Source organism: Malaclemys terrapin, chromosome 5, assembly GCF_027887155.1.
Source record: "Malaclemys terrapin pileata isolate rMalTer1 chromosome 5, rMalTer1.hap1, whole genome shotgun sequence".
NCBI classification, from domain to species: domain Eukaryota; kingdom Metazoa; phylum Chordata; order Testudines; family Emydidae; genus Malaclemys; species Malaclemys terrapin.
The window spans coordinates 3560510-3584464 of NC_071509.1; the positions used below are offsets into that span (position 1 = coordinate 3560510).

General features: G+C 54.1%; 1 protein-coding gene and 1 pseudogene across 8 annotated transcripts in view; both read left to right on the forward strand.

Moving 5' to 3' along the window:
• DYSF (dysferlin) overlaps window positions 1-23955 on the forward strand; it is a 289365-nt gene that overhangs the window by 16938 nt on the left and 248472 nt on the right. For 5 of the 8 annotated variants that reach the window (XM_054030056.1, XM_054030061.1, XM_054030058.1 and 2 more), the window contains exons 1-2: window positions 4768-4900; window positions 23743-23798. In XM_054030056.1, coding sequence (XP_053886031.1) covers window positions 4807-4900; window positions 23743-23798 — 150 coding nt within the window. In that variant the 5' untranslated portion in view covers window positions 4768-4806. Of the gene's footprint in view, window positions 1-4767; window positions 4901-23742; window positions 23799-23955 lie in introns of those variants that run through there. The other 3 variants (XM_054030057.1, XM_054030060.1, XM_054030064.1) reach the window with 1 other exon arrangement.
• On the forward strand, window positions 19303-19459 carry LOC128838755 (U4 spliceosomal RNA; annotated as a pseudogene).

A 23955-nucleotide genomic window follows, 5' to 3' on the forward strand; every position in this document is an offset into this window, starting at 1 on the left:
TTGTATTCTTTACATTCCTTAGGGAGTTATTTCATGCTGGTTTTGATCACCGCTATTTTGTCCCCATCGATAGGTGCCTGTCTCATTTTTAGAGTCGTTAATCTGCCCTCCTCTGACATGTCAATAGGGGTGTGTTGCAGCCTCCTGGCACCCTTGCGTCTGTCTCCGGCTCCTCCCTAGACCATCTGGTTCAGCGATGGCCTCACCCTTCTCTTAACCCCCACATTCCTCATTCACACCAACACAGAATTGATTTACACCGAACATTTTAAACAGGCACATCACATTGCAATGCAGAAGCAAACAATCCTGGCATTCCTTTACTTCTTTTAAAATGCTAAACCTACAACAAATTGGTGACCCGTAGAGGATCTGTTCCTGCTTTGAAATGGGTCCAGGCACAGATTCCGGCGGACGGCCCATTAGGCCGTTCCTTTTTACTATTCAAAGAAAGCTGGCAGAATATAATCAAATCATACACCAATGCATTTAGTACGTACTATATTATTATTCTTTATTCTTCATTTTAAATGATATAAAATACAAACATAAAATCCAGCTACTCCACAGGAATAATTGTTTTATCCCGCCAGGAATACACACCCCTCGCTCGCCCAGCAGGGGGTGTCCTGGAGCTGTGTTTTAGCAGTTCAAGCCTGGCTCAGCCATAGGCTTTTCACTGTGCGCATGAATGTTCACCAGCCCTTGTTAGCAATAATGTAGGGAACTGTACGTCTGGCTAGTGCATTTCAACGTAGCTGCCTCCATGGCCGGCTTGGCAGCTGCTCCCAATTCCTCCCCCTTGCCCGCCTCTCTTCCAGGAGCTGAACACAACCCTTTAAAGAAGATCAAGAAACCAGTAGGTGGGAATGGGGGAGCCAGGTAGCCCTTAGAAACATTCTCCTCCCAAATACATGGCTAGTCGCTTAGCAGATTCTTCTGCGCTGCGTCCCATTAACTCCTCACGGCCACCCAGGGTGAGGCAAAGCACTCTACAGCCCTTGCTGGGTTAAGAGGCTCCCGTGGGAAATCAGGAGACATTTTATTTCCTAGCATCTCTCATTCATGTGCAAAGACTGCCTGGAGCCATGGAGCGAACCTCCGTGTGTATATGGAGGCTCTGGGGCCTGGTCTGTGTGACCTACATATCCCGCCTGACCCACCGCGGGGAGTATGGTACAGTCCCAGCAGCAGGTCTTCAGCACAGGCTGTAGCAGCCCGGGAGTTTAGCTCTGAAGATCTTCACTTCCATCCTTGACATTGGCACACCTGGCCCTGGCTACCTGAATGCTACGCTTCCTTCCTTCCATCAGATCAGTTCCACCAAGTGGCTGGCTCAGGGCCTGCCTCGCCTGGGGAAGACGGCCTGTGAGGTTTTATTGTTCGCAAAGGGCTCTTTGGTGCGGGGATGGAGGAGAGAAGGGCCGAGGATTATTACTTACTACTTACTGGGGCTTAGACATCAAAGTGATTGATGGGTGCCTTAAAAATACCGGCAGTAGACGACTTATATCAGCATTTGGCTTTCCACTGCCTCCTTAGACTCCACCTGCACCCCATTGTGCATCTTTTACTGTCCTTTAAAGCTCTGTGCTCTGTTGTCAAAAGGAAAATCAAACAAAGAGTAGTCTGGAGACCTGACCGGCTTGTCCACCTTGTTAGCTACAAAGCCTGAATCAGTGAGGCAATCTGCCTGTTGGATTGTGGCTAGCAAGGGGACAGATCCGGCAGGATTTCCATGCATAGAACCCCAGACTGGCTTCAGATGGAATAGCAGAATCAGGCTCACAGATTGCAATTATTGCTAGCCCCAGGCAGCTAAAGACCGTTGCACTGACTGAAGATAGTTGCTGGTTGGATGTAGCTAGACAGGGGTGCAATTAACTAGGCACTGGCCGGCTGGACCGGTCGCTAGCCAGGGTCACAGTTCAGTAGCTATGGGCCCTGGGAGCAGGGCTCAGCAACACCTGCTGCCCGCCACAGACCAGGCCGGAGGCTACTTCACCGTCACCCCGGCTAGCGACCGGTCTGGCCGGCCCGCGGCTACTTCACCACCACCCCAGCTAGCGACTGGTCCGGCCGGCCTGCGGCTACTTCACGGCCACCCTGGCTAGCGACCGGTCCGGCCACCCTGCGGCTACTTCACCACCACCCCGGCTAGCGACCGGTCCGGCCACCCTGCAGCTACTTCACGGCCACCCTGGCTAGCGACCGGTCCGGCCACCCTGCGGCTACATCACCGCCACCCCGGCTAGCGACTGGTCCGGCCACCCTGCGGCTACATCACCGCCACCCCGGCTAGCGACCGGTCCGGCCACCCTAAGGCTACATCACCGCCACTCCGGCTAGCGACCGGTCCGGCCACCCTGCAGCTACTTCACGGCCACCCTGGCTAGCGACCAGTCCGGCCACCCTGCGGCTACATCACCGCCACCCCGGCTAGCGACCGGTCCGGCCACCCTGCGGCTACTTCACGGCCACCCCGGCTAGCGACCGGTCCGGCCACCCTGCGGCTACATCACCGCCACCCTGGCTAGCGACCGGTCCGGCCACCCTACGGCTACTTCACCGCCACCCCGGCTAGCGACCGGTCCGGCCACCCTGCGGCTACATCACCGCCATCCCGGCTAGCGACCGGTCCGGCCACCCTGCGGCTACATCACCGCCACCCCGGCTAGCGACCGGTCCGGCCACCCTGCGGCTACATCACCGCCACCCTGGCTAGCGACCGGTCCGGCCACCCTGCGGCTACTTCACCGCCACCCCGGCTAGCGACCGGTCCGGCCACCCTGCGGCTACATCACCGCCACCCTGGCTAGCGACCGGTCCGGCCACCCTGCGGCTACATCACCGCCACCCCGGCTAGCGACCGGTCCGGCCACCCTGCGGCTACTTCACCGCCACCCCGGCTAGCGACCGGTCCGGTCACCCTGCGGCTACTTCACCGCCACCCCGGCTAGCGACCGGTCCGGCCACCCTGCGGCTACTTCACCGCCACCCCGGCTAGCGACCGGTCCGGCCACCCTGCGGCTACTTCACCGCCACCCCGGCTAGCGACCGGTCCGGCCACCCTGCGGCTACATCACCGCCACCCCGGCTAGCGACCGGTCCGGCCACCCTGCGGCTACATCACCGCCACCCCGGCTAGCGACCGGTCCGGCCACCCTGCGGCTACATCACCGCCACCCCGGCTAGCGACCGGTCCGGCCACCCTGCGGCTACATCACCGCCACCCCGGCTAGCGACCGGTCCGGCCACCCTGCGGCTACATCACCGCCACCCCGGCTAGCGACCGGTCCGGCCACCCTGCGGCTACATCACCGCCACCCCGGCTAGCGACCGGTCCGGCCACCCTGCGGCTACATCACCGCCACCCCGGCTAGCGACCGGTCCGGCCACCCTGCGGCTACATCACCGCCACCCCGGCTAGCGACCGGTCCGGCCACCCTGCGGTTACTTCACCGCCACCCCGGCTAGCGACCGGTCCGGCCACCCTGCGGCTACATCACCGCCACCCCGGCTAGCGACCGGTCCGGCCACCCTGCGGCTACATCACCGCCACTCCGGCTAGAGACCGGTCCGGCCACCCAGCGGCTACTTCACCGCCACCCCGGCTAGCGCCCGGTCCCCCGGCCCGGTCTGTGGCTACATCACCGCCACCCCGGCTAGCGACCGGTCCGGCCACCCTGCGGCTACATCACCGCCACCCTGGCTAGCGACCGGTCCGGCCACCCTGCGGCTACATCACCGCCACCCCGGCTAGCGACCGGTCCGGCCACCCTGCGGCTACTTCACCGCCACCCCGGCTAGCGACCGGTCCGGCCACCCTGCGGCTACTTCACCGCCACCCCGGCTAGCGACCGGTCCGGCCACCCTGCGGCTACTTCACCGCCACCCCGGCTAGCGACCGGTCCGGCCACCCTGCGGCTACTTCACCGCCACCCCGGCTAGCGACCGGTCCGGCCACCCTGCGGCTACATCACCGCCACCCCGGCTAGCGACCGGTCCGGCCACCCTGCGGCTACATCACCGCCACCCCGGCTAGCGACCGGTCCGGCCACCCTGCGGCTACATCACCGCCACCCCGGCTAGCGACCGGTCCGGCCACCCTGCGGCTACATCACCGCCACCCCGGCTAGCGACCGGTCCGGCCACCCTGCGGCTACATCACCGCCACCCCGGCTAGCGACCGGTCCGGCCACCCTGCGGCTACATCACCGCCACCCCGGCTAGCGACCGGTCCGGCCACCCTGCGGCTACATCACCGCCACCCCGGCTAGCGACCGGTCCGGCCACCCTGCGGCTACATCACCGCCACCCCGGCTAGCGACCGGTCCGGCCACCCTGCGGCTACATCACCGCCACTCCGGCTAGAGACCGGTCCGGCCACCCAGCGGCTACTTCACCGCCACCCCGGCTAGCGCCCGGTCCCCCGGCCCGGTCTGTGGCTACATCACCGCCACCCCGGCTAGCGACCGGTCCGGCCACCCTGCGGCTACATCACCGCCACCCCGGCTAGCGACCGGTCCCCCGGCCCGGTCTGTGGCGGGCAGCAGGTGTTGCCGAGCCCCGCTCCCAGGCCCGCTCACGGCTCTCAGCAGCGCCCCCTGCTGGCCCGAGCGGCCGTTGCGCGCCGCGGGGCTGGTGCGGACGGTGCCGGGACCGGCTGCCCGCAGCATCCCGGCCGGCCGCGCCGAGGCGCTCCAGGGGCCGGCGCCGCAGCTGCTGCTCCCGCCCCCACTCGCCGCCCGCCCGGCCGCGGCGCTCGGTCTCGCTGCCCTGCGCCCCCGGCCGGCCGGCGGAGCCATGCTGCGCTGCCTGCTGCTCGGAGCCTCCAGCCTCCCCAACCTGGAGAAGCGGGACAGGCAGAGCGACCCCGTGGCCAGCCTGACTTTCCGAGGTGAGGGGGCGCCGGGTCCCCCCGGCTACACGGGGCGCGGGGGGGGGCAGGAGGACCGGACCCCCATGGCCACTTACAGGGGAGAGGTTTTATTGGGGGGCAGCCAAGGAAAACTCTCCCCCCTCAGCGGTTGGTCTCCCTGGGTGCAGGTCCCATAACTTCCCAGCCGTGGGGTGGGTGCTGCTGCCCCTCTGTCTCTTGGGGGCAGAGATCCCCCCCGGGGCACTGGCAGGGAGACGGGGCTGGTCCCCGGGGACACTGGTGTGAATCCGGGGGCCCTGGCTGCAGATGACAGATGGTCTCTGGCTAGGGGATTGCTGGTCCCCCTCCCCGATGTAGATGCTCTGTCCCGGCATTGAATCCAGACGGAGAGATGCCGGATGGAGACACATGCCCTGGGGTTTCCTATCGTTCGTTGCCTTGGCACCTCGGCTCCCCTTTTTCTGTTTTGAAGTCGGTTTATCTTAAATTTGTCAGCCCGGCTGCTCCTGTCTTGTGTGTGTCTAGCCCCCGCTGTGCTCCAATACCAGGACAGTGAGCAGGGGACAAAACCCTGCATGATTAGTGGCCTGACCCCAGCCCCCGGGTGGGATCGGAGCGCCAGGGTGCAGGGCGCTGAATCAACAAGTAATAATAAGACCCAGCTCTTAGCATCAGGAGATCTCAATGTGCTTTACAAAGGAGGTCAGCATCCTGACCCCCATTTTACAGATGGGAAAACGGAGGCACAGGCAGGTAAAGTGACTTGCCCAAGGTCACCCAGCAGGCTGGTAGAAGAGCCAGGAATAGAACTCAGGTCTCCTCACCCCCTACATCTTCATCCACTTGGTCATGCTGCCAGAGTCTCATGGGGGACCCCTTGTGCCCACATGGAGCTCCATGGACTTCAGTTGTGGTCGGGCACAAGGGTTCATCTCCATGGATCTGGACCAAAGGGACAGAATCTGGAGGGCTTCCAGTCTAGGAGACACAATGGGCTGATGAACTAGCAGCATTTCACTAGTCGTGGGTTTCCTTGCATGCGAGCGGTGGCTTGTGGTTTTATTCTGGATGGGGGTTTACAATTCCTGAAGCCGATCTCCCCGAACTGTTGCTAGCAGGTGGGTGAGGGATGCTTTATAGAAAAGCCTTCTTCCTACATGAATCAAGGGTGTTACTAACTTGGGGCAGTTTTTGCTTGTCGGTGGGGTGTGGAGGGAAAGGTTTTCCCTGTATCGGTGGGGGAGGATGAACAGTTTCCCAGGTGACGTTGTTCAGTGGTCACGTTACTAAAAGCTCAGTGCACAGATTAGGTGATGCCATCTTCATCAACCCAGGTGAAGCGTTGCCACAAATACAGCCCCCCATAATAAACATCAAAGGGAAGGTAATGGGCCAGGGCCACAGGTGCTGTAGATCAGCCTAGATTCATTGAAATCAACAGAGCTCTGGTGACTTACACCAGTTGAGGATCTGGCCCAAGAACTTCCTAATTGGACACTTTCTAATTAGACACAGTGCGGCTGTGGCACTAATTGTGCTTGACAGGTTACTTTCTGTATTCTTGTACATGGTGCTCGGTACGACAGCTAAGGTCATGGTAGAAATGGAGAGACCGGGATAGGAACCCTGATTGGTAATAAAAAACACCAATGGATTTTTGCACGCCATCCAGTTAAATATTGCCTGGCTGCGTATATGTAGGTATGTCTTTGTTCCCATTGTTGTCCGTGGTCTCCAGTGCTCTAATATCTGAGTACCTCATTAAAGTGTAGATGCGTCTTATTTCTGAAATATATTTAAAGGGGCAACATTTAATTTTGTTTTCAAAGATCAAAAACCATTGGGTGTGGGGAGCTAACAAGTCCCCAGTGCTGTTACTGGATCCGCAGAGGCAGATCTCATTGCAGGATCGGGATTCAAATCTGGTTTAAAACAGGCAGAATTTTAGGAACCAACTTTCCATTATTTATCCTGTCTTACTTTTTCACCTGTCTCTGGACTTGGCAGTTGAAAGAATGTAGTCAGTTTCACATTTGTTTCTAGTCAGTTTCCCTTTGGGACTCTCATGCGCCTACCTCTAAAATATCTCTCCAATTAGTCCAAACTTACCTACCTTCTATGCAGATTTGGTGCCACTTTGCTTTTCATGGTGGCAATAACTTCCGTCAGCAATAAAGAAGCATGAAACTGAGACTCAGGCCGAGATTCTGATTCAGGAAAGCATGTAAGCAGTGAGCTTGAAGTCTATGAGGCTTAAGCACATGTATAAAGTTAAGCACCCGCTTAAATGCTCTGCTAAACAGGGAGGTTTTCCTGAATTGGGGCCAGTTATTTATGCTCAAGGAAAGATCCCACAACAATTTCGCTTTCCTGAATGAGTAACGTCTTTGTGTCTCTCCCTTTGGGGCTCAGGCAGGCCCTGGCAAGGCTGGGATGTCTGCTTGGGCATTGGCCCAAGGCGGCAATATGTTGGCCCCAATCCTGGGCTCACATATGCAGGCAGAGCAACTTCAGGTGTGAGGTCTTGGGCCCCGGGCTGGCAAGGGACTCACACATGTTGATCTTTATGCCTGGTGAGTAGTTCCACTGAAATCAGTGGGATGCCTTGAGGTGCATAAAAGTTAAGCATGTGGCTTGCAGGGCCAGGGTCTTGGTTTGTGCCCATATATAGTAATAGTGAACGCTGCGTGTGACGGCCAGAGGGGAAGAAAATCCATCAGGGAAACCTTTCGGGAGGCCTTTGGCGTTTGAGTCACTGCTATTGTTTTTGTGCCTCACGCTAACGGCTTTTCCTTTTCCTTTTCCCCTTTGCACAAACTGACTAGCACCCAGAAACGCCGTTACTAGGGCTAAAAGCTGCAGGCACCCGGGGGTTGATGGAGTCTCCGTGGTAATCATGCTTTTCAAATTCAAACTGGAAACAAGGCTGGGGGTAATCAACCACGGAACGTACCTAGCGCCGTGGTGGATTCTGCACGGGACTGGAAGGCCCTCCTGGGTCATAGCATCCAATCCCCTGCTCTCAGAGGCAGCCCCGTCATATCATCCCATTCATAAACTTCTCACGCCCCATTTCCAGACTAGTTCGGTGGTTTGCCCCCGTAGGAAGCTGTCCCGGAACCTGCCTCCTCTGAGGGTCAGAAACCTTCTAATTTCCAGCCGAAGTTTACTCCTGGCCACTTGTTCTTGTTCCCACATGGCCCTCTAGCTTCAGCAGCTCTTCTCCCTCCCTGAAGTATTTGCAGAGAGCAATCCGATTCCTTCTCAGCCTGCATTTTCAGGGGCGGCAGGCAGGGGCGGCTCTATGTTTTTTGCTGCCCCAAGCACGGCAGTCAGGCAGCCTTCGGTGGCATGCCTGCGGGCAGTCCACGGTCACGCGGATTTGGCGGCAGATCTGCGGGTGATCTGTCGGTCCCGTGGCTTCGCGTACCTACCCTGAATTGCCACCGAAGCCGCAGGACCGGCGACCTCCCGCAGGCATGCCGCCAAAGACCACCTGACTGCTGCCCTCACAGCGACCGGCAGGCCGCCCCCCACAGCTTGCCGCCCCAGGCACGCGCTTGCTGTGCTGGTGCCTGGAGCCGTCCCTTGGCGGCAGGTTTGTATAATTTTTGGTGGTGCCCAGAACAGGTCCAAATCCTGCCTCCCCCACCACACCTGCCTAAGGCTCTGCAGGAGGGGTGCGGGCTCTGGGCTGGGGCGGGGGATTGGGGTGAATGGGGTGAGGGGTTGGGCTCTAGGAGGGAGTTTGGGTGCAAGGTGCAGGCTCTGGGCTGGGGCAGGGGGTTGGGGTGCGGGAGGAGGTGCAGGGGTTGGGCTCTGGGAGGGAGTTTGGGTGCGGGCTCTGGGCTGGGGCAGGGGGTTGGGGTGCAGGAGGGGGTGAGGGGTCAGGCTCTGGGAGGCAGTTTGGGTCAGGGGCCGCAGGGACGTGCCAGCCGCTTCCGGGAGTGGTGCAGAGCGAGGCCGGGCAGGAAGCCTACCCCTGAATCTGTAGATCTCAAAGTACTTTACGAATGTGGGCAAACATTTTGCAGAAGGGGAAACGGAGGCACGGAGCAGTTAAATGACTTGCCCAAAGCAAAGCAGCACGTCAGTGGCAGGGGTAAGGATAGGACTCAGGAGTCCTGACTTACCAGCCCCAGGCTTGATCTGCTATGTCATAGCTGCCCCTTATGTCCTGCCCTGGGCTGAGTTATTCCTGATCCAGCAGTGTGGTGGGGGCTTGGCATTAACTAGCCACGTACCCCTCCAAGAAGATTGATTGGATGTTGGAGGTGTGAGTGAAGTAGCTGCATCTGCGCCGTCTCCGGGAAAGCAGCGTCTGTGCGGCAACCCAGTTGTTTTAAAGGAAAACGTGTTTGTGCTGCGGATTCAGGCTGAGGTCTCCCTGGGATCCTGACCGTCTGTGGTCATTGAAGAACCCTCATGGCAAGTTTTGCGAGTGTCCTGACCAGAAACGAACCGAAATTTGGTTTGTTCCATATTATTTTTACACACGTTCCTCCTCAGCAGAACAAAATACTCCTCTTCATTTCTTGTCCTAAACTGTTGCACAGTGTCCCTGTGTGCTGGTAAACAGCTGTGGTGTCCCACCCCAGAGGTGGCTGCATTTCAGTCCCTATGGCTGGGATCACTGAGCCTACTGTCAGCCTTTTACAAATAGTAAATAATACCGAAGAGCATGCTGTAATTGACAGTCACATTCAGATGTGCATGTGACGTCTGAATTGCTGCCTGGTTTGGTGTTGGGCATGATGACCCTCAACATCACTGATCTTCCGCAACCAGTTCCAGCTTCTTGTTCTTGTCAATAAAAGCCTGCGGAACTCCGCTGAGACCTATCCCTCTGCCTCCCCCGCGGTGTACAGAGCTTTTGGGCAGAGTGCTGGCCACAAGAGGTACGGACCTGTATCTTCAATCCCTAGGATGTTACTTTCAGATTAAATGAAACAACCATCGAGCCAATCTAAAAATCTCCAAGCCGGGGAGAGCACCTAGTGACTTGCTTTGGAATATGCTGAATCAGGAGAAAAGATGGTTCTGCAGATCACAGAAAAAGGCCTCTTCGTTCGGTTCTGTAGCTCCAGACCTCCCAGCTTGTCTCACTGAAATCAGGGGTGGGGGATACTGCAGACTTATGCCAGTGTGCTTGACATGAGACACTGGCTCAGTATAGAATCGTAGATTCTAGTATAGCTGCCTTTAGCAAGGTAATGCACCTTGGTGTGGAAGGATGGTGTTGAGGTTAAGGCATAGGACTGGGGGGCAGTGGGGATCTTTACTAGGTTCACCTATAGACTTACTCATTTTGGTTTGAGCAAGTCATGTCCTCTCACTGTGCCTCAGTTTCCCCATCTGTGAAATGGGGCAATAACTCTTCCTTTCCTCTCAGAGGTGCACTGAGGATAAACCAGTGAAGCGCTTTGAGATCCTCGAGTGATGGTGCCATTGGAGGAGGCAGGGCCGGTGCTACCATTAAGGCGAACTAGGCGGTTGCCTAGGGTGCCAAGATTTGGGGGCGCCAAAAAGCGGTGCCCCCAATTTCCCCCCCGCGGCAGCTCCCCACCCCCCCAGCCCGGGGAGCCGTGCAGCAGTTCCCCACCCCAGCTCACCTCTGCTACACCTGCTCCCCGAGCACGCCGCCCCCACTCTAATTCTCCTCCCCGCCCAAGCTTACGGCGCCAGGGCCAGCTCTAGGCACCAGCCCTCCAAGCATGTGCTTGGGGCAGCACTTTCCAAGGGGCGGCACTCTGCCCCCCCCGCCCTTTTTGTTTTGCTTGGAGCAAAAAGCCGGGATCCGGCCCTGAGTGGAGGTGAGCTGCGGCGGTGGGGGGCACGGGGAGAGCCGCAGGAAGTAATCTGGGGGCGGGGCAGAGGAACCGCTCCCCCCCCAGCTCACCTCTGCCTCCTCCCCCGAGTGCGCTGCCGCCACTCTGCTTCTCCCCCCTCCCTCCCAGGCTTGCCTGGGAGGGAGGGATAGGAGGGGAAATGCGGCGTGCCCAGGGGAGGAGGCAGGGCCAGGGATTTCATAGAATCATAGAATCATAGAATATCAGAGTTGGAAGGGACCTCAAGAGGTCATCTAGTCCAACCCCCTGCTCAAAGCAGGACCAATTCCCAGCTAAATCATCCCAGCCAGGGCTTTGTCAAGCCGGGCCTTAAAAACCTCCAAGGAAGGAGACTCCACCACCTCCCTAGGTAACGCATTCCAGTGTTTCACCACCCTCCTAGTGAAATAGTTTTTCCTGATATCCAACCTGGACCTCCCCCACTGCAGCTTGAGACCATTGCTCCTTGTTCTGTCATCTGCCACCACTGAGAACAGCCGAGCTCCATCCTCTTTGGAACCCCCCTTCAGGTAGTTGAAGGCTGCTATCAAATCCCCCCTCATTCTTCTCTTCTGGAGACTAAACAATCCCAGTTCTCTCAGCCTCTCCTCATAAGTCATGTGCTCCAGACCCCTAATCATTTTTGTTGCCCTCCGCTGGACTCTTTCCAATTTTTCCACATCCTTCTTGTAGTGTGGGGACCAAAACTGGACACAGTATTCCAGATGAGGCCTCACCAATGTCGAATAAAGGGGAACGATCACGTTCCTCGATCTGCTGGCAATGCCCCTACTTATACAGCCCAAAATGCCGTTAGCCTTCTTGGCAACAAGAGCACACTGTTGACTCATATCCAGCTTCTCGTCCACTGTGACCCCTAGGTCCTTTTCAGCAGAACTGCTACCTAGCCATTCGGTCCCTAGTCTGTAGCAGTGCATGGGATTCTTCCGTCCTAAGTGCAGGACTCTGCACTTGTCCTTGTTGAACCTCATCAGGTTTTTTTCTGCCCAATCCTCTTATTTGTCTAGGTCCCTCTGTATCCGATCCCTACCCTCTAGTGTATCTACCACGCCTCCTAGTTTAGTGTCATCTGCAAACTTGCTGAGAGTGCAGTCCACACCATCCTCCAGATCATTAATAAAGATATTAAACAAAACCGGCCCCAGGACCGACCCTTGGGGCACTCCACTTGAAACCGGCTGCCAACTAGACATGGAGCCATTGATCACTACCCGTTGAGCCCGACGATCTAGCCAGCTTTCTATCCACCTTACAGTCCATTCATCCAGCCCATACTTCTTTAACTTGGTGGCAAGAATACTGTGGGAGACAGTATCAAAAGCTTTGCTAAAGTCAAGAAATAACACATCCACTGCTTTCCCCTCATCCACAGAGCCAGTTATCTCATCATAGAAGGCAATTAGGTTAGTCAGGCACGACTTCCCCTTCGTGAATCCATGCTGACTGTTCCTGATCACTTTCCTCTCCTCTAAATGTTTCATAATTGATTCCTTGAGGACCTGCTCCATGATTTTTCCAGGGACTGAGGTGAGGCTGACTGGCCTGTAGTTCCCCGGATCCTCCTTCTTCCCTTTTTTAAAGATGGGCACTACATTAGCCTTTTTCCAGTCATCTGGGACCTCCCCCGATCGCCATGAGTTTTCAAAAATAATGGCTAATGGCTCTGCAATCTCACCCGCCAACTCCTTTAGCACCCTCGGATTTGGGGAAGGGGTTGGAATGGGGCGGGGAAGAGGCGGAGTTGGGGTGGGGCCAAGGGGGCGCAGGAACATTTTTTTGCTTGGGGCAGCAAAACACTTGGAGCCGGCCCTGTGCAGCGCCAAACAGCTAATTGGCGCTACAAGCCTGGGAGGCGGGAGAAGTGGAGCAGCGATGGCGCGCTCGGGGAGGGGTCGTAGCAGAGGTAAGCTGGGGTGGGGAGCTGCCGCATGGCTCCCCGGACGGGGCTGCAGGGGGAGGGGAGTTGCCGCGGTGGGGGGGGCTCAGGGCGAGGGGGGTGGGGAGCTGCCGCAGCGCTGGTGGGGGGGTGCAAGGTGGAAGTTTCACCTAGGGCGCGAAACTTCCTTGCACCGGCCCTGGGAGGAGGTGCAACACTGCTGATGACTTCGGGGCGTGTGTGGTTATGCTAGTGGGGAGAGGCTGGACAAAGCCGGAGTGAAGTTGGTGGGCCTTACTGCAACCCTTCATTCAGGATAAATGTAAGAACCAGTCAAGCTCCTTTAGGGAACCCCAGCTAGCTCAAACCATAGCAGCCTCCACCGCAAGTTTAGGCACATGGCAACGCTTGAGTAGAAGCAGAGACTGGAGACTGATTTAGCAAGTGCAGAGGCTGGGGCATTGACTGCTGGAGCTGTGTGTCTGTGTGTGAGAGAATCAGCAGAGAAACAGAAAGAAGGATGCGATAAACAACTCCCAGGGAAGCCATGGTAGCATGACAATGAGAAAAAAAGCTAAAAGAGAGAGCTTTTGGGCAAAGTGCTGGCTGGAAGAGGCGTGTAACTGTGAATCAAGAAACTGTCTCCACTTTTTAAGTTCCTTCTGTATTCAGAGAAACAGGGCTTTGTACATTCGTTTGCAAATAGACAGGATTGCACTAAAGAACAGACCTGATTCCATCATCAAACCTGATTCCATCATCAAATCTCCCAATGAAAGCCCCTAACACCCTGAAAATTGGATGGGCTCAGAAAGGGTTAACCGTAAATGCACTGCCTGTGGATTTGTAGCATGTGGGTGACTTCCGCGCGCCGTGTGCATGAGGGTGTGATGGGACACGCTCCCCCCACTGCCAGCCAGACTAACGAGCCTCCCTGCGCTCAGGCAGTGCCAATTCGGTGCTCCTGCAGCGTGTGCTGTGTCCGGGGAAGGGGAGCGTCGAAAGGTGAAGCTGGCCATGGAGCAGAGGGAAACGTGCCCAGGAGGAGAGGCCGACCAGCCTCAGGCAGTGACCACCCTTCCCTCCCAATTTAGGGCAGACAGACACTGCTCTGGGTGTCTGTTCCCCGTCAGAACCTTGCAGCTGGCTCTGGGCAGCAGCGCCAGGGACAGGAGGTAATTGGACCGAGAGAGGACCCAGGGAATAAGCCCAACTCCTGCGGGGAGCAGTGAACTTGCCCAGGTCTAGGGGTTCTGGTGGGACCCCAGAGGCAAGAGTGACGGCTGAGCCCAGCCGGAGAACCGGCTGGCTGCAGAGGGCAGAATCTGGCCCTCCGCTTTCCCTGGGAAGGTTGAAAAACCCAGGGCTTCTGAGCTGAGCCGTGGGTGGGCAAGAAGGGATTACTGAAGAAAATCTCCAGACTCTTAGGCACAAACCTATTTACCTTCCAAAGCTCTGGAGAGGGGAAGGGCTCACCGTCTTTCGACAGCGCCCTCCCCTGTCCGGACAGGGAGGCTCCAAAGGGCCCCCTTTTCTCCTCCCCCCACCCCGAGTCCTAAGGTGACAGGTGGGATGGTGAGTGCTGCTGGAGGGGGAATTGACGCAGAGAGGTAGCAGCTGGGTGTGCAAGGAGCGGGGCCTGATTGCGTAAATACCCCAGGGACTAGCTTTCCCCTGAACGTTCCTGGTCCAGTTACTTGATGCCAGGGATTGCTTAGCCATCAGTCTGCAGTCAGCACCCAGCCACATTACCCAGCGGCCCTTGTGTTTCTGTCCTGCCTGGCCGGGGAGGGTAACACATGTTTTTGAATGGAGCGTTGTTCAGTTGGCTTCCTGAGAGGAAGCCCTGGCCGTGGAGGTTGTGTGCCGGCGAGATGGAGGCTCTTGGCTTGGTGTTAGGGTGACCAGCTGTCCCGATTTTATAGGGACAGTCCCAATTTTTGGGTCTTTTTCTTATATAGACTCCTATTACCCCCCACCCCCGTCCCGATTTTTCACACTTGCTGTCTGGTCACCTTACTCGGTGTGTACGACGGCAGAAGCTCAGCGGCTGAGCTGGGTTCTCGGAAGAGGAGCGCGGTTTGCTCGGTAGCTGCAATGAACAGTTTTTTCCCGGGGGGGGGGGGGGGGGGCTGGATTCCCAGCTCTGCCGCGGACTCCTCGGGGGACCTTGGGCGGTCGCTCAAAGGGCAGCGCTTTGATTAGAAATCACGCTCCTGTTTCTAGGCTGCTCCTCTCCTGAGGCATGTCAGGACTGGAAAACAGCCAGCTCTTCCCCTGGGGGAAATCAAGTGATCCCTAACCTGCCCCCCCCCCCAGCCTTCCACATAGCAGTAACCCTAATCCTGCCCCTCGGCCTACCAAGAACCCTACCGCTGCCCCGGGGAAGGGGCTGTGTAGGGGTGTGCTCATCGCCTCTGCAGCAATCACAGGGTGTGCACGTAGCTTGAGCCAGTTGAAATTACTGTGATCGCAGTATAGATGGACCCTGAGTGGTGTAAGAGTATCTATGCTGCCTTAGGTGTGCAAGGGAGGGAAGAGCATGTCAGTACCTTAATTTCACTTTCTGGTTCTTATCCCAGGGCTTAGTGCTGCAATGTTTGTGTAACCTTTGGGTGGGCTAGAGTTCACTTCATTTCCTGTCTCCAGTGCCTTAAAGAAACCCCCAATTCCCTAGAAAGTAGCTGGAGACCCACAGTTCGGGCTGTTGGGGTTTTCAGCAAGGACTGCACAGGGTCAGGCTCCCCACATCCAAGTCCCCAAAGGAACGAAAGAAATGAATTTAATTTAATAACTTTATAAAATCTTATGATAAAGAAACAAATCATAATCTAATTTTTACAGCAGGACATGGCTATGTTATAATCCACAGACATTATCTCCACAGTTCTACAGAAACACAAATAAAGGGAACAAATGCAAATCTGAACAGTTCAGGCCCCACAGAAATACAGGGAGAAGAAACTGAAAGTTCCCAAAAGCTTCGGTTTCGTCTCAATTAGAGTCTCTGATCACCAAATCTGGACAATCCGCTGAGTCTAAAACGACCTCTTCCCTCCCCTGGCTTGTCGGGACCTTCAGCTGGATCCAGGCAGACTCTTCCGCTGCTGACATCCCTGCTAGCCAGCCAGCGAACTGATTAACCCACCACTCAGTTATGTGTCTAGAATTAAAGAAAACCCTGTGAGAAGAAAACACAAAACGGAGACTAGCAAAATAGAAATGACTCTTTCCCCATTACTGCATTTAAAGAAAACTGGTTTTATTGGGGTGACATTTTTCCAGGGGAGAAACGTCAATCTTGCTGAAATTTTTCAGTTTGCTGATCGGGAGAATTGAAACTACAATTTTTCATTTTGAGAGGTCAGTTGGAAATGACATCTTTTTGTTTTGAAATGGCGCATTGTTTGGGTTGGAAAACGTTGCCATTTTGGGGTTTGACGCTCTCAGTTTAACGCTTGTTGGGATTTTTGTGGGCCGCAAAAGGGTTATGTTTTGACTTTCTGTTCTAGCAGGCAACAGAACCGAATTTCCAACGGTCAAACGTGCTATTTCCCACCCATCTCTATACTAATTATTACTTACTCCAGTGACACTCTGACTGCAATTGGGTCTTTAATGTGTCACCTTCAGATCTTTGCAGCACGCGATATTAAAACATTGTGTGATTTAATTAGTAACCTATCAGGATGCTTTCATTGTGTTATTAACCAATGATAGTTGATAAATACTTGATTAGTGATTTCGCTGTGAAAATTATATATATAAAACACACACACACAAAATATTTCCTGGCACACTGTTTAAATATGAATCTATAGTACTATAGTAAATGAAACAGTGAATTCACGCTACTGTGGCTCGTTTGGGTAACGCTGATCGCTAATTTGGCTCCTGACCACTGAGGTCTGAATATCACTGATTTAATATAGTATTGATTACCGCTCATTATTTATTAATCATAATACTTGTATCTGCTGCTGTTCATCCATAGATCTCAAAGCACTTTACAAAGGAGGGCAGAATCATTATCCCCATTTTACAGCTGGGGAAACTGAGGCACTGAAAGGTGAAGTGACTTGCCTGAGGTCCCCAGCATAGCAGTGGCAGAGCCAGGAATTGAATCCAGGTCTCCTCAGTTCCAGTCCTTTGCCTGAATCACTAGGCCACACTGCCACTCCCTTGTAATTTTATACAGTGGATTCTGCTTATTGGCAACCTCTTGGTTCCCAGCAAGAAGTTTCCATGTTCCAGCAGTTGCTGTTATGCAGAAGGCAGGCTTGAGGGGCTGCAGTCAGGGCAGGAAGCACTGGGATGTGCCAAGCCTGGGCCCTGGTGCCAGGGCAGGATGCACCCTGGAGAGCTCAGGGAGAGGTGCCAGGCAGAACATGGGCTCCTAGTGTCTCTGTTCCTTGGGGAAAGCTCCAGCATCCGGAATGCAGCCCTCACCCTGCGTGCAGCCCCAGGGCTCTGGCAGGGGCTCCCTGGGAACCTTCAAGGGAGACAGCAGACTACCGCCTGCTTATAGTGCAAGGGACGCTTGTCTGTGCCCACTGGGGGAAACTCACAGCAAAGTACCAGCTGCTGGCAAGAAAAATGTCCTGGAGCTCTGCCAGCCCCGCTCTTCCCCGTACAGGCTGACGGTTTGCACCCCCTGTCTGTCGGCTCCTTAAGTGAGTACTTGGGCAGAGCAGAGATAGATAGCCCCCGGGTTCCTGTTTTAGCCCCAGGGCACAGATCCCACCAACCTGTCTGTACACCCCACTGCGTTACACTCGAGTGCCCAGTTCCTTGACCTCCGGACACCCGCAGCACGCCCAGATTTTCATCAGTTTCACCTAAGTTCAACACTCTTGAGCATGCGGGACTTAAACTTCCATTTGGTTTTACTATAGACACGACTGTTTGGCAGAGCGTAAGCTAAAGATTCAGACAGAAGCCGGTATAGGGACTGGAAGCAGGTGGTTACGGAGAAAAGAAAAACCTCCCCACGCAAGCTAGAGCCTCCGCGTACTAACTAGTTCCTTGCCTGTCTAATAAGGGATTTCTCACCCAACCATCATGCAGCGCTTGTCCAGTGGCGAGAGTGGGGCAGGCATGCTGGCCGAACGACTCCTCTGTAATGGAGGCCACCTCGAGCCCCCTTTTCTCCTTGTATGTAACGATGCTGCCTTTGGTAGGACACAACTGAGAGTATCAATTCAGGACGAATTGCTTAGAGCAGGGCAGTCACAGCCCAAGGCTGGGGGTCCTTTATTATCAAGGCACCAAACCAGCCAAACAGAGAGGACTTTGGTTTAGCCCACTGGCTAACCAGAAGTCACACAAGCAATTCCCTTAGACCAGAGGTGGGCAAACTATGGCCTGTGGGACCATCCTGCCTGGCCCTTGAGCTCCCGGCCGGGGAGGCTGGCCCCTGGACCCTCCCCTGCTGTCCCTCCTCCCCCAACTGCGCCGCCCGCGCTCTGGGCGCCACTCCTGCTGGGCAGCGCGGGGCTGCGAGCTCCTGCTGCTCTGAGCGGCATGTTAAAGGGGTGTGGAGCAGGGGGGTTGGATAGGTGTGGGAGTCCCAGGGGACTGGTCAGGGGGCTGGGGTGTAGATAGGGGTCAGAGCAGTCCAGGGACAGGGAGCAGGGAGAGTTGGATGGGAGTGGGGTCTCGGGGGGCAGTTAGGGGTGGAGGGTCCTGGGAGGGTGTGGTCAGGGGACAAGAAGCAGGGGGGGTTGGATGGGTCATGAGTTCTGGGAGGGGTGGTCAGGGGGCGGGGAGGAGGGGGGTTGGATAGGCGTGGGAGTCCCAGGGGGCCTGTCAGGGGGCTGGGGTGTGGATAGGGGTCGGGGCAGTCAGGGGGAGTTCGATAGGAAGTTGAGTCCCCGGGGGCAGTTAGGGGTGGGGGGTCCCAGGAGGGAGCAGTCAGGGGACAAGGAGCAGGGGGGGGTTGGATGGGTCAGGGGTTTTGAGGGGGGCAGTCAGGGGGAAGGAAGTGGGAGGGGAAGGATGGGGATGGGGGCCAGGCTGTTTGGGGAGGTACAGACTTCCCTACCTGGCCCTCCATACAGTTTCGCAACCCCGATGTAGTCCTCGGGCCAAAAAGTTTGCCCACCCCTGGCTTAGACATTCCAGTTTCCCAGTATCGCTGCCAGCACTGCTCCTTATGGGGATGAGTGGTTATGAAAACTGATACCCCAGTAAAAGAAAAAAAGTTCTTCTGATCCCAAAGGACCAAGTCCCTGGCCCAGGTCAAATGATAACTTAGATCTTACCCAAAATACTTGCTTATAGCCAATTCTTATCAACTAAACTAAAATTTATTAAAAAAGAAAAGAGAGAGAGAGAGTTGGTTGAAAGATCAATATACAGACAGACTTGAGTTCAATTTCTTGAGGTCAGATACATAGCAGAGATGGAGAGTTTGTAGTTGCCAAAAGTTTTTTTTAGAAATAGTCCATAGGTTATAGTCCAATGTCCGTATCCAGTCAGTGACTGGGGAGCTCAGTTCTTATGGCGTAGGGTTTCCCCTTCTTGAATCCCAAAGCAGATCTGAGATGAAGCAGGATCGTGTCCCAGGGTTTTTATACATTTCCAGCAGCTGTTTGGCCTGAGAAAACAATTGGCTTAACTCTCCTTCTCCCAAACATCCTGGCAATTAGCACAGGGTAATTTAGCCATTAAACAGTTCAGATACAGGTTACCATAACCTTCAAAGAGACAGTATCATAGCCAATGAGGTTAATCCGAGGCGTGATTATTGCTAATTGAAAACTTTTCCCTCAAGTATCTTCCTAATTGTTAATACACCGCTACCTTGATATAACGTGACCCGATATAACACGAATTCGGATATAACGCGGTAAAGCAGTGCTCGGGGGGGGGCGGGACTGTGCACTCCAGCAGATCAAAGCAAGTTAGATATAACGCGGTTTCACCTATAACGCAGTAAGATTTTTTGGCTCCCGAGGACAGCGTTATATCGAGGTAGAGGTGCACTCCTTTTTTGATCTTTGAATCAAAGCCATAGTCATAGACAAGACTTGTTTGCCTACATCACAAGACCTGAGCAAACAGTTCCCCTTTTATCTCTAACACTGCCGGCTGCATTTCAAAGCTCTGTTCATTTACTTAGCTTCCTAACCAGTCTTTAAAGTTCGGCCATGGGTCAGGTCAGTCTGTGAGATAATTGACTCTTTCTGGCCCTGTGTCACCTTTCAATGAAATATTATATTACACTGGAATAGGCAACCTATGGCACACGTGCCAAATGCGGCACGCGAGCGGATTTTCAGTGGCACTCACACTGCCCTGGTCCTGGCCACCGGTCCAGGGGGCTCTGCATTTTAATTTAATTTGAAATGAAGCTTCTTAAACATTTAAAAAACCTTGTTTACTTTACACACAACAATAGTTTAGTTCTATATTATAGACTTATAGAAAGAGCCCTTCTAAAAACATTAAAATGTATTACTGGCACGTGAAATTTTAAATTAGAGTGAATAAATGAAGACTCGGCACACCACTTCTGAAAGGTTGCCGACCTCTGTATTACACTCATAACGTCACACCCAGATCTTTTGTCTCTCTTCATCGCAAGGGTGTTTCGTTAACTTCAGATCACCCTGATGGTCCCCCTGGCTCAAGGTGTTTTTCTTTGGCTCTTTTATGCTTCGGAATGGCCCAAGCGCGCACCTTGTCTAGACGCTCTACTCTTGGCTGGGAGCTGGGAACCGTTCTCACATGTGATGGAGTTAGCGCTGAGAACCAGCCACTCCCTGGTGTCCTGTTTCATCTCCAGCAGCTTTGGTCACAATATTAGACATGTTATGTGACTTTTAAAATATTTCCCCACCAACGTCCTGCAACCAGTGAGTTTTTAGCTTTTGGCAGAGACCGCGCATGGCCCCTTCGGTGAAATAGGGTGAAGATGGTGATCACAAGAGAAACATGCCCACCAAGGGATGTCTAAGCAAGTCCCTGGGTGCAGACTGGTAATTGTCAACTCTCTGGGGCTGACAGCCAGAGGCCTTCCATGTGGGGCTGAAGCATGTGACATAGCTTCACGGGGCTCTCCTGATTATCCACATTTTTAATGATCCAATCTGGCCCCGGTCCCAATTAGATTGGATAAACGGGGTCCCAGTGTAGAAGTTTGACAAAGCATAAGATTCAAATACAAGGATTGGAAATGTATAGTTACAGATAAAAGAAAAACCCACAGTGCAATCTTCAGTTCACCCCAATGGTCCCCCTGTTCAGGGGCTTTTTCTTGAACTCTTTTATGCTTTGAAAAGGGTCAAGTGTGTAACCTTGTGTAGACTGTCAACCCTTGGCTGGGCTAGGTTGAAATTGTCAATTAGTCTCACTCTTGCTGGGGTTACCTCTGAGAACCAGCCACCCCTGGTGACCTGCTTCACTCCCAGCAGCTTTGGACACAATATTCGACATGTTACAGGGCTCTTACAAGATTCCGGTACATGCATCCTGCAATAACCATGACAACCAGCGAGTTCTTCGCTTTCGGCAGAGACCACGCAGGGCCCCTTTGGTGAAATATCATGCAGGTGGCCATCACGGGGGAAACATGCGTGCCTAGGGAAGTCCCTGGGTACAGACTCATAACTGTGCACCCCCCTTTGATATCAACGTGGTCCATTTGGGTCACACTCCGCCCAACTGTGTGAGCACGTGGGTGCTCCAGCCCATTATCTGTGTGGGGGCTGTGGCATTCCCCAGGGTACAATCTGGACTGCTGTGTTCCCTTAACTCTCCAACTTGGGGTGCTTTTGACACTGTTTTGCTGTGAGATCAACCACTCCTGGCCAGTTCACACACAGCCACGATCCTGCAAAATCACTCCCAGCTTGATTACATGAATACTCAGGCCAGATATTCATGAATTACACCCAGGGCGACACCAGCAAACTCCTAGTCCCGGGCTTGTCCTTGTCTTGTATTGCCCAGATCTCTTCTTCCGTGCAACTCCAAGCTCATAGAAAGTCTGTCATTTGTCAATGACACGCACAGACCTTGTTATGTCAAGTGGAGGTTCCCAAACACCCCAGTCCAAACACGCTGGTTTAGATAAAACAGTAGAACAAGTTTATTAACGACAGAAAAAAAGATTTTTAAGTGGCTACAAGTAATGAAGCATGAAAGTCAGAATTGGTTACCAAAAAATAAAATGTAACTAAATATCTAACTTTGCAATCTCAATGAATTCAAAGCAAAGGTTTGTCTCACCACCTGCTTTTCCAGTCTGACTGGCTGAAATCCTTTTCAATCAGGACCCTTCCCCCAGTCCAGGGTTCCTTCAGGCGTTGATGCTGCTGTGAACAGAGAGAAAGGGAAGAAGAGGCGATTTGGGGGCCATGGCTTCCTACCTTTATAGTCCACTCTCTTGCACAAGAGGCATCTCCTGCTATGGCCCACGTGCCATAAAGACTGTATCTCTTCTAAAATGTAAATTTTTGTTCACTCCCCTCTTCCTGCCAGTGAATAGCCACTCCACTATGTGATGGTCCTGATGATCTTGTTGATACCTGGCTGGGTCATTAATTGCTGAGAAACTGGTTTGTGCCTGCCTTCAACAATGTTATACAGTCGAATCTCATAACTTCACATTAGCAATGTTGCCATACATATTTTACTAGGATAATAATGATCAGCAAATTATGAGTTTTCAAATGATACTTCACAAGGGATATCTTGTACAAAACTTATCATAGTCTTGTAAAAAAGGTGAATGTAATAGTGCAGACCAGGGATCGGCAACCTTTCAGAAGCGGTGTGCCGAGTCTTCATTTATTTATTTATTCACTCTAATTTAAGGTTTTGCGTGCCAGTCATACATTTTAATGTTTTTAGAAGGTCTCTTTCTCTAAGTCTATAATATATAATATAATATATAACTAAACTATTGTATGTAAAGTAAATAAGGTTTTTAAAATGTTTAAGAAGCTTCATTTAAAATTAAATTAAAATGCAGAGCCCCCCGGACCGGTGGCCAGGACCTGGGCAGCGTGAGTGCCACTGAAAATCAGCTCGCTTGCCACCTTTGGCACATGTGCCGTAGGTTGCCTACCCCTGGTGCAGACTGTCAGAGTGGCTGGTCCCTGACCACATGCAAGTTTGCTGCAGCACTGGGACATACTGAGCCTGGGCCCCTGGTGCTAGGGCAGGACGCAGTCTGGAGAGCACAGGGAGAGGTATGGTGCAGCCCCAGCGTTTCCTTCCCCGGTTGCAGCCCTGCAAACCTGCCTGCAGCTGGGGTCTTTCTTCCCCAAAAGGTAGCTAGTAAGCAGCATGCCTGTTGCCAATATCCAAATCCCATGAACATTCACATCAGTGGGACGGGATCAGCTCCCGGCAAAATATCGTTATTCCGCCAAAGTTGTTAATCTCGGGATTGCTATTAAGTGGACTCTGCTGTACTCTGCTCTGTGGGACAGAGACTGTGTTCGTGACTGGAGCTCTAGCACTACTCACATACGAATCAGAACTAGTAATGGGCCCGATCTACCGTTTCCAATGCAGTTGGTGGGACAAAACCAGAGTGGGGTCGGTGCGGGGCCTGGGCTGATCACTCTGGCTCAGATACTCAGAAGTATTTACGCTCCTTAAATACCATTGAGGATCCGGGCCTTTCTGTCGCTGATCCTTTCTGTTCTGTGTTGCCATGTACTGTGCTAAACAGCTGCCATGTTCCTCCCCGGTCCCGGAGACGTCATCATTACATACTGGAGCCCTGGACTACCTCCCGGGGCTACGGTGTAGCTTTAGATCCCTTCTCCTCCCTGGGGTCACCTTCCTCCTCCCTCGGCTTCCCACCATCCTCCAGCTGAGCCCATTCTGGCCATCTCTCCAGGAATCCTCCTGGCTTTGCATTGCCCCCCTGCCCTGCGTCTTGCCTTAACCCAGGGCCCAACCCTGCAGCCCTCCTTGCGGGATCCGGGATGTTAGACGGGAAGCTCTCTGGGGCTGGGGATGCAGCTTCCTTTTCCTAAAGCTCTTCATGGGATAATCAAACTCGGAGCAATATGTTTTGTTGTTTTTTAAAGCAGCAGGAATTTTTGCTCAGGGGGAGATGGGGAGGGCGAGCGGCCGAGGACTTTTCTAACCCTCTTGCTTAACTCCCTTTTTAGGTGTGAAGAAGAGAACCAAAGTGATCAAGAACAACGTGAACCCTGTGTGGAATGAGGCAAGTGGCGCCCCCTTCTGGACCTGCTCCCCTTTCTTGCCAGGAGTACGGTGACCAGATGTTAAGGGGAAAATATTGGACCGCTGCAGGGGGGGCGTTTTTTTTTCTTTTACACTCACCCGTCTGGGAATTCGGCGGAGAGCCCTTCAGTCGCGGA